The sequence below is a fragment of the Artemia franciscana genome, chromosome 9 (assembly GCF_032884065.1).
Source record: "Artemia franciscana chromosome 9, ASM3288406v1, whole genome shotgun sequence".
NCBI classification, from domain to species: domain Eukaryota; kingdom Metazoa; phylum Arthropoda; class Branchiopoda; order Anostraca; family Artemiidae; genus Artemia; species Artemia franciscana.
In genome coordinates this window covers 36,856,831-36,866,961 of record NC_088871.1, presented here as the reverse complement: position 1 = coordinate 36,866,961, position 10,131 = coordinate 36,856,831, and the positions used below count along the sequence as shown (strand labels likewise).

The 10,131-nt window shown below is 34.2% G+C and overlaps 1 protein-coding gene across 1 annotated transcript; it reads right to left on the bottom strand.

Annotated features, from left to right (window-relative positions):
- Nucleotides 1-3,144: 3,144 nt before the first annotated feature.
- On the bottom strand, nt 3,145-10,131 carry LOC136031361 (transcription initiation factor IIB-like). Its single transcript, XM_065710862.1, has one exon. It carries the CDS (start codon nt 9,643-9,645, stop codon nt 8,710-8,712), a length of 936 nt encoding a protein of 311 aa, XP_065566934.1. The 5' UTR covers nt 9,646-10,131; the 3' UTR covers nt 3,145-8,709.

The window sequence follows — 10,131 nt, the reverse complement described above, 5'->3', positions numbered from 1 at the left end:
TGTAGGACGTGATCCTTAGTTTATTTTCTATGGGAAAGATGGTGAAAATTATTTGTCACAAATAAAAAAAATAGTAATAAGAAGAGCCTAAGAGCAAAAATATGCAAAAATATAATGTTACGAAAATATTAAAGAAAAAGGGTTTCCAACGACGATATAGTCCGAAACGATTCTTGAATTTAAAGGTTTGCAGTCTGAAACCTAGAAAAAACCGATCAACCAGTTTTCAGTTTCCAGATATTCAAAAAAGAAAAAAGAAATCTGAAAGGGGATACAGAGTACACGGTTTTAAAACAAACTTCTAGGCTCATTGCAACTTCAAATCCTGATATATCCCTTCTTTTAAAGGAACCAGGTTCAAAAATGAATTATACAGATTATTTCTAATCCAATGATTAATATTACACTGATAAATACCGGTCTGTCCTCTTTACTGATATGGCACTTGTTTGGAAATATTGAAGCTAAGAAAAAGGCAAGAAAAAAGAATAAGAAAAGAATAATACCTGATTGAAATTAGACTCCTTGCATAATGAAAATATACAAAATTAAGAAAAAAGGAACAAAAGCTAAAATGTCACAACAGAAAACAAAAGTGGCAAAAGACTCACATATCATTAATAAGTCATTACCATTTTTAAATGGCACCACAATAGTTAGAAAAATAAAAAATAAAAACGGAAAAAGAACCGCCAAAGTTTACTTAAACACTGAAAAAGGCGGAATGTAGAAAACATGAACAGAACAATCACGGTAAAGGAGAAAAGTTGCCAATTGATAGCTGCTCAACACTGCACGACTCCAACTATGGAAATAAAAAGCACAGCACATATGCAAAGCCGCCTTCTTTGAAAGCAAAAGTTTTTACAATTTCTTATCACGTCATTTGATCTTTCAAGTCTGTTGAGTCTGGGCGCCTTTCCGTTATGGTTGAAAGCAATGCCTTAAACTCTCTTTCAAGCAGCTGACGGGCCTGGAAAAAACTTATCAATTTACTGCTTCTCAAGTGATTTCATGAGTAGTGAAACATGTTTTTGTTTACTTTTATTTGAATTAAAATGGAATATTTGTGGTCATCAGGTCATGGCTAATTGTAGAAAAAGCCAAGACAAATAGTCCGATTAAGTGAGAAGCAAATTAAAATAAGGTCTTTGTGCCCTAATGGGAGCTCGGCAATACAATCAGACAGAAAGATTGGTTGTGTGCCCACTGTCATCGTAAACCTGTTTCAGAGCAGACTCTAAAAGCAGAACCAAGAAGAAACAACTCTGTTAGGTACTTTACGCCCCATGACAATGGAAACAAGAAGAAAGCTTGTCTAAAATTTTTTGTGCAACCCTTGATCTTGGGGAGTTTAATGTCAGAAATGCAGCTAAGAACAATGATCTGGGATTTTCTCGAAGAAAGGATAATAAATCAGACCTTTACAATAAGATACCTAGGGATGTCTATAAGCATGCAAGAAAGTGGTTAAAAGACTTACCAGCTGTAGAATCTCATTACTGTCGTTCTTCTACAACCGAAAGGTATCTGCCTCAAAACTTCAAAAATAAGTCGAAACTGTTCCGGCTGTACACCAAACCCTGCAGAAAATCTAAAAAACCCATCGTTTTGCGTGGAACCTTCATGAACATCCTCAACGAGTTTGACTCCAGTTTCTATAAGTCGAGGAAGGATAAGTCGAGGCGTGCTCTGTGAAATGGTGCAGTCTGCCCATAATATGACAGGAAGTGAAAAGTTGGCTTACATGAACCACTTATTAGAGAAGAAGGCAACCAGGCACTATACGGAAGCCACCCGCTAACATGCTGAAGCTGACCAGTCTCACGTTGATACGTGCTTTGATCTAGAAAAAGTACTTAGCAAACCACACGGAGAAGGAATGTTGATTGGATTCTCTCGAAAATATGCTTACTACAATTTTTCAGTTTACGAGAATGTGACTAAGAATGGATACTACTTCTTCTGGGAGCAAAAGAACGGAAACTGAAGGGCAAACAAAATAGAAACTTGTCTTTTGCGGTGGAATAGAGAAGTTGATAGTAAAAGTACTGTCAGGACAGTAAGCCTGTCCTGTGACTGCTGGGGTGATCAAAACAGAAACCGCCAAATGCTTGCGAGGCTCTTTTCAACTCTTCAGCACTGTAAAACATACAGATAATTGAGCTGAATTTCCTACTTTCGGGTCATTCGCTAATGACTATAAAAATAGGTTGTTTGTCTGTTGACTGACGTCATGTTTGTGTGTCGACTGACATCATGTCAGCCCCCCCAAGCCCCCCCGCGCGCGTAAGTCGTTACGCGCCATAATAGTTACGCGCCATTGTAGTTGTGTCCCTATGTCCCACCTGTGAATATAGATAGATATATATATATATATATATATATATATATATATATATATATATATATATATATATATATATATATATATATATATATATATATATATATATATATATATATATATATATATATATATATATATATATATATATATATATATATATATATATATATATATATATATATATATATATATATATATATATATATGGTTTTAACTACGTAAAACTTGCGAATATACAACATTCTTTGCTGTCCCATTGTCTTTGCATATAAATAGATTGTCAGGTTTACCGACTCTTGAACATGCAACATATAATGGTCCATGGGAAAACAATCTGTATTCAGATCTATACCTCATGATTCTAATGATTGCCCTTGAGCTTTGTTGATGGTGATTGCTAATCGACCATTCCCTGTCCCGGTGTCCCGGTCGTCATTTATATCCCCCTGTTTCCCCCGGTGTCCCCGTTGTAGTTGTGTCCCTGTGTCCCGGTCGTCATTTATATTCCCTGTGTCCCGGTCGTTATTTGTATCCCGGTGTCCCGGTCTGTACATACATTCGTTTTTTAGTTTTGTTTTTCTCCTTTATTTTTTTCCTTTTTTTTTTCTTTTTTAGTTTATTTAGATTTTTAGATTTTTTAGTTTTTTTATTAGTTTTTAGTTTTTTTTTCTTTTTAGTTTTTTTGTAGTTTTTACCTTCTTTTTAGTTTTGTTAGTTTTTTTTTTACTTATGTCCTGGTCGTCATTTATACTCCCTGTGTCCCGGTGCTTTGTTGATTGCTAATCGAATATTCCTTTTGTCCTTTTTTGCCTTTTTAGTTTTTTATTGGTTTTTACCTTTATTTTAGCTTATTTTTCAGTTTTTTCCTTTTTTTTAGTTTTTTTTTTATTTTTTATTTTTTTTAGTTTTTTACCTTTTTTTTGTTTTTTTAGTTTTTTTAGTTTTTTAGCTTTTTTACTTTTTTTATTAGTTTTTAGTTTTTTTTGTAGTTTTTGCCTTTTTTTAAGTTTTGTTTTTCTCCTTTATTTTTTTCCTTTTTTTTTCTTTTTTAGTTTATTTAGATTTTTAGATTTTTTAGTTCTTTTATTAGTTTTTAGTTTTTTTTTCTTTTTAGTTTTTTTGTAGTTTTTACCTTCTTTTTAGTTTTGTTAGTTTTTTTTTTTACTTATGTCCTGGTCGTCATTTATACTCCCTGTGTCCCGGTGCTTTGTTGATTGCTAATCGAACATTCCTTTTGTCCTGGTCGCTTTCTCTTTGAGTGTCGTCATTTATTTTTTTCTTTTTTAGTTCTTTTAGTTTTTACCTTTTTTAGTTTTTTTTAGTTTTTTAGATGAAAATTTTTTTTAGTTTTTTCCTTTTTTTCTTTTTAGTTTTTTATTGGTTTTTACCTTTATTTTAGCTTATTTTTCAGTTTTTTCCTTTTTTTTAGTTTTTTTTTATTTTTTATTTTTTTTAGTTTTTTACCTTTTTTTTAGTTTTTTTAGTTTTTTTAGTTTTTTAGCTTTTTTACTTTTTTTATTAGTTTTTAGTTTTTTTTGTAGTTTTTGCCTTTTTTTAGTTTTTTCAGTTTTTTTTTAGTTTTTTATTGGTTTTTACCTTTATTTTAGCTTATTTTTCAGTTTTTTCCTTTTTTTTAGTTTTTTTTAGTTTTTAGTTTTTTTAGTTTTTTACTTTTTTTAGTTTTTTTAGTTTTTTTAGTTTTTTAGCTTTTTTATTTTTTTATTAGTTTTTAGTTTTTTTTTGTAGTTTTTGCCTTTTTTTAGTTTTTTAGCTTTTTTATTAGTTTTTAGTTTTTTTTGTAGTTTTTGCCTTTTTTTAGTTTTTTTAGTTTTTTAGCTTTTTTATTTTTTTTATTAGTTTTTAGTTTTTTTGTAGTTTTTGCCTTTTTTTAGTTTTTTCAGTTTTGACGTCACCTGATCCAGTTTTTTCAGGTGACGTCACCTGATCCACGATCCACAGATCCACAGACAACTTATTGTATTAATTCTAAAATGTATTAATGCACTTCTTTTGTATTAATGCTAAAGCCAAGGTTCAAACCTGGAGCCTCTCGGACCTAGAACCTGAAACATAACGCTTTACCAACTCAGCTACTTCGGCTTGAATACATTCGTTTTGAGCAGCTTCCTCGGGTGTTGCCATTGTAGGTTCTTCAGTCATTTTACAATTAGAAATTTCTCTTTCAACGGTCTTCTTACAATTAAAAATTTGTCTTTGAACGATATTCTTAAATACCTGTGTCCTGGTCGTCATTTATATTCCCTGTGTCCCGGTCGTCATTTGTGTCCCGGTATCCCAGTCTGTAATTTCTCTTTGAGTGTCCCGGTCGTTATTTATATTCCCTCTGTCCCGGTCTGTAATTTCTCTTTGAGTGTTTTTTCTTTTTAGTATTTTTTAGTTTTTTACATTTTTTCTTTTTTCAGTTTTCTTTTTCTTCTTTATTTTTCAGCGTGTCCTGGTCGTCATTTATATTCCCTGTGTCCCGGTCGTCATGTTTTTTACATTTTTTCTTTTTTCAGTTTTCTTTTTCTTCTTTATTTTTCAGCTTCACTATGAAATACATATCGCCGAACCTTTGTTTTTTTTTAACTAAAATCTGGTAGGCATTGATGACCTTATCCAAGTCAAAATCCCAAACCCAATCATCATCGCTATCATTTTCAGTTTTGATATGTTTTGACTCTCGCTGTCCAGGTGGATCTTCATCTAACTGCGCGGTTTTGCGTTCTTTAGCCTCAAGCCTGTTTCCTTGCTGTTCTTTTGATTCCTCGGCACGCTTTCTTTTCTGACTTTCTCTATCAGCAGCAAGTTTTTTGGCATAGACTCTTTGAGCATCTTCATCGGCTTTTGCCAATGTAAGTTCATCAGTCATTTTAAACTTAAACATTAATAGATTTCTACGTGAACATATATGTCTTAAATATCTTTAATGACGTCACCGTCATAGCAAAAATGACGACAACTAATTTCATGACGTCAGCCGACACAGAAACATGACGTCACCTGATCCACAGACAGACAGACAGACAACTTATTTTTATATATATAGATATAGATTTTTATATATATAAATACAGTTTCTTCTTTAGTTTTTTTTCTTTTTTAGTTTTTTCTTTTTTTAGTTTCTTCTTTTTATTGATTTGTTTTCTTCAATTTCTCAATGTTCATTCTAACATTGACACTTGGAAAAATCTTTACGTGCCAAGCATGCTAAAGCTCCAACAATTTAAATTAAACCTCAAAATTTGGGGTATCTGTTTTAAGGTTTTCGAATTACTTTAATCTATTGTCAAAATATATTTAAATATTTGTGCAATTCCCAGTTTTTTTTTAGTTTTTTCTTTTTTAGTTTTTAGCTTTTTTAGTTTTTTTTAGTTTTTTATCTTTTTTATTTTTTTACGTTTTTTCTTTTTAGGTTTTTTCTTTTTTTAATTTTTTTAATTTTTAAATTTTTTTTTTAGTTTTTTCTTTTTAGTTTTTTTTTAGGTTTTTACCATTTTTCTTTTTTCGAATTACTTTAATCTATTGTCAAAATATTTCGAAATATTTATGCAATTTCCAGTTTTTACATTCTAGTTTGTTTTCTTTTATATATATAGAAAATATAATCTGGCGTAACGGACAGACAACTTATTTTTATATATATAGATATATATATATATTCACAGGTGGGACACAGGGACACAACTAATCACCATCAACAAAGCTCAAGGGCAATCATTAGAATAATGAGGTATAGATCTGAATACGGATTGTTTTTCCCATGGACAATTATATATTGTATGTTCAAGAGTCGGTAAACCCGACAATCTATTTATATGCACAGACAATGGGACAGCAAAAAATGATGTATATTCGCAAGTTTTACGTAGTTAAAAACATATATATATCTATCTATATTCACGGGTGGGACACAGGGACACAACTACAATGGCGCGTAAATAATATGGCGCTTAACGACTTACGCATGGGGGGGAGCTTGGGGGGCACGAAGCGCCACCCCAACAGCTAGTATCTATATAAAAATAAGTTGTTTGTTTGTGTGTGTGTTGAATGACGTCATGTCTGTGTGTCGACTGACGTCATTGTAAGGATTGAGAATTATGCCGTCATGAAGTTTGTAGACTTCATGGTTGTAGACTGACGAAATTACTGACCGGGACACCGGGACATAAATGACAACCGGGACACAGGGACACAGGGAATATAAATGACGACCGGGACACAGGGACAGAGCTACAACTGGGACGCTGGGGGGCACAGGGGGGATATATAAATGGCGACCAGGACATAGGGAATGTTCGATAAGCAATCACCATCAAGAAAGCTCAAGGGCAATCATTAGAATAATGAGGTATAGATCTGAATACGAATTGTTTTTCCCATGGACAACCGGGACACAAATGACGACCAGGACACAGGGAATATAAATGACGACCGGGACACTCATAGATAAATTACAGACCGGGACACCGGGACACAAATGACGACCAGGACACAGGGAATATAAATGACGACCGGGACACTCAAAGAGAAATTACAGACTGGGACACCGGGACACAAATGACGACCAGGACACAGGGAATTTAAATGACGACCGGGACACAGGGACAAAACTACAACGGGGACGCTGGGGGGCACAGGGGGGATATACAAATGACGACGGGGACGCAGGGAATGTTTGGTTAGCAATCACCATCAACAAAGCTCATGGGCAATCATTAGAATAATGACGTATAGATCTGAATACGGATTGTTTTTCCCATGGACAATTATATGTTGCATGTTCAAGAGTCGGTAAACCTGACAATCTATTTATATGCACAGACAATGGGACATGGGATATATATATTCATTAACATCATAAGGAATAGATTTGTTATTAGGTTTAATTAGTCACAGACGTGCATGTTGCTTAACAAATTATTTTAACGAAAGAACTAATGGTTGTTAAGCTCTTTATATAAGCATTCACACGCTTCCATCTGCGTGTCTATGAATTATATTAAGAAATTAGACTTGCAGTGTTGCACAATCAAAAAATATTCATTAAAGTTGCTGAATTATCCGTTATTCCAGCTGGATCAGTTATTCCATCTTTTGGAAAATAATTAGACAAAACGATCAAATTAAAAATCAAGATTCATCCCATTAATATGTAATCGTTTAAAATTAAAATCAGCAACATACATACAATCTAAATTACTCGCTCTTATTCGTGACATAAAACATTCAAAATTATAAAAGAACTCATCAGGAACAGCACCAGGAGACTGGTATATCAGCCAAAACAAAATTGTCTTGTTTATCGTAATAGTTTCTATCTTACCCTCAATCCAACAAGTGAAATCATCGCTCAATCCGAAATATTCTATCATCAAGAGATTCAAAGTGGCTTTTCATAGACTCCAGTTGATTTTCAATTTCAGTAAATTTTGGGGTATATTCTATAATAACAGGTTGATAGACTTACGAAACGATATTTTCATCCGAGAATTTCATTTTCTTCAATAGTAGCTAAGCGAGTTTGCACCTCTTTCTCAATGTCGTTTTCCTCAACTTAGCCTTGGTGCAAGCAATTTCAATTTTCGTCATCGATAATCGTGCACTTCATTAGTCTTACAAGCAGCACTTCTTCTATGAGCGTCTACAATTTTTGAACCCATGGAAATATACTGCCCAATATTTTTTGTCTTCTCAAATTTTTCAAAATAGATATCGGGCATTAAATTCAGTTTAACAAATTTTTTTTTAGCATTTTTCGCTATTTTCTTTGAGGCTTCATTCTTATTTGACTCAAAATTAAGTAGGTTAATCTCCGCTAACGTCTGCTCATCTTGAGACCCATGACAATATACCAAAAATTTCCAACCGCCTGATATCACGGAGTCTATAATTCTGACGGATGATGGAGGATACCCCGTGAATTTAGCAAAAGCAAAATCACCCGATTCATATAAAGCGATATCAAAGAGACTTACTGGCAAGGGGGGTGTTTGAAGAGCCCCCCCCCCCTTAATAACCTAAAAATCCAAGTTATCAACTATCTATCCAGTAAACAGTATATCCAAGTGAGTTATCATGAAGCACTCCGATAATTCTTTTAAATTTAGCCAGGAAAGATGTAATTTCTTGGTCACTGAATTTTCTTCAATAATCAAGTATCTTTGAAACATTTTCAGTATGAAAAGACATATCAGTATGAAAAACTTACCTAGAGGTAGATTGTTTTTAAAGTCAACAATTTATTACCATTTGAAGTTACAACAGTATTTGAAAATGTTTTTTTTTCTAAGAACCCAAAACAAGCTGAAGTCTAACTATGAAATAAGTTTGAAACATAAATTTGTTTCTGTAGCTTAGCTTTGGGGGAAGCATTTAATTGGAACTGAAAATTTGAAGTTTTTAGGAAATAGAAACGGAGCCGATGTCATCATAAGTCGATAAGTCTGTTGGATTGTAGCCTCAGTGGTACCAACAACATCACCAATGACCTTCCGAGAGCATGGATTATTAGATGCCTGAGACGCCATGTAAATAGCAGCTGCAGCAACAGATATCGGTGATCGTCCTGGCACAATATCTAACTCCATCGCTTTTTCTGCAATATGATGAGCAGATCTCTGAACCGAGTAGGGCAAACCAAGGCTGTTACAAAACCGTGCTATAAAGTCCCCGGGAGTATTCAAATTAAGAGTGATCGATAGATTGCTTACAATCCGCTTAAACTCTCGTTTAATTTCTTTTATACTAACGCTTGAAACAGCACATAATTCTTTAAAAGTCCGTGGGTTCCCTTGTTGCCGAAAGGCAATGTATAAACAAGCCGAAGCAATAGCATTATTGGACCTTCCTTTTAATGATTTTCCACCATGAAACCTTTTAAAAAGGCTCCCAGCTTCATCCACAGTAGTTCTTGGTAAATGGAGTTTATCAGCCATTTCCTCAAGGCTCTTTTGAGCGGTCTTCAAAGCTCGATCGGAGCTACTCATCTGGCTGATATTATATTTTGCATAATCTAATTTACCAAACGAGCCGGGACCAGCAGGGCCAATCATTGTGGACAGGCCATGGCCTTCAAAAAGAAGATTCTCCGGACCACCAACACGAGATGGATCTGCACTGCTTTTCTCATTGCTAAAACTTCTCCATTCACTCCCAACATCAATAGTCCTTTCACCTACCACCAGCGCACATTCTGAGCACAAGCTATCACCTGCGTGAGAATCTTCAATCAAATCGGCTTGTGGGTGATAAGGACATCTAACACTGTTGGATTGAATTAGCTTATCCATTATGTCAATAGTTTTTTACTTTTCATACTGAGGCGTCATAAGCGGACACATCCTTTTATATTGATTAATAACGTCATGGCAAATGACGCAATCGTGATAATACATAAGTTTATAGTATGACGTCATTTAAATCATCATACATATACTGCAGCCACTGCAGCTTTCCAACACCGTGTTAGTACAATTTAATCCAAGAGGCTCCGGAGAACTGAAAGAATCTGATAGACATACTTGTTAGCATTAGCCACTTGCGAGGTCACTCTTTTCTGTCCAGACTGACCAGCGGACGTTGGTTCAGATATTTTCTGCGGCTCTCTGATGACACATAGGATCAGATTCTGCATGACTCTTAGCCAATCAGTAGCGGCATAAATCGTCCAAGGAGAAGGCCCAAGTTCCGGTGGAATGAGTCTTAGAAAATTTCTGGACCAGGCTGGAATTCTGCTGTAAGATGAACACACTCTTGCTACTGACCATCCTACGTAG

What these genes read in the sequence shown, in the direction of transcription:
- LOC136031361 (XM_065710862.1), bottom strand. Translation starts at nt 9,645, where the DNA reads ATGGATAAGCTAATTCAATCCAACAGTGTTAGATGTCCTTATCACCCA.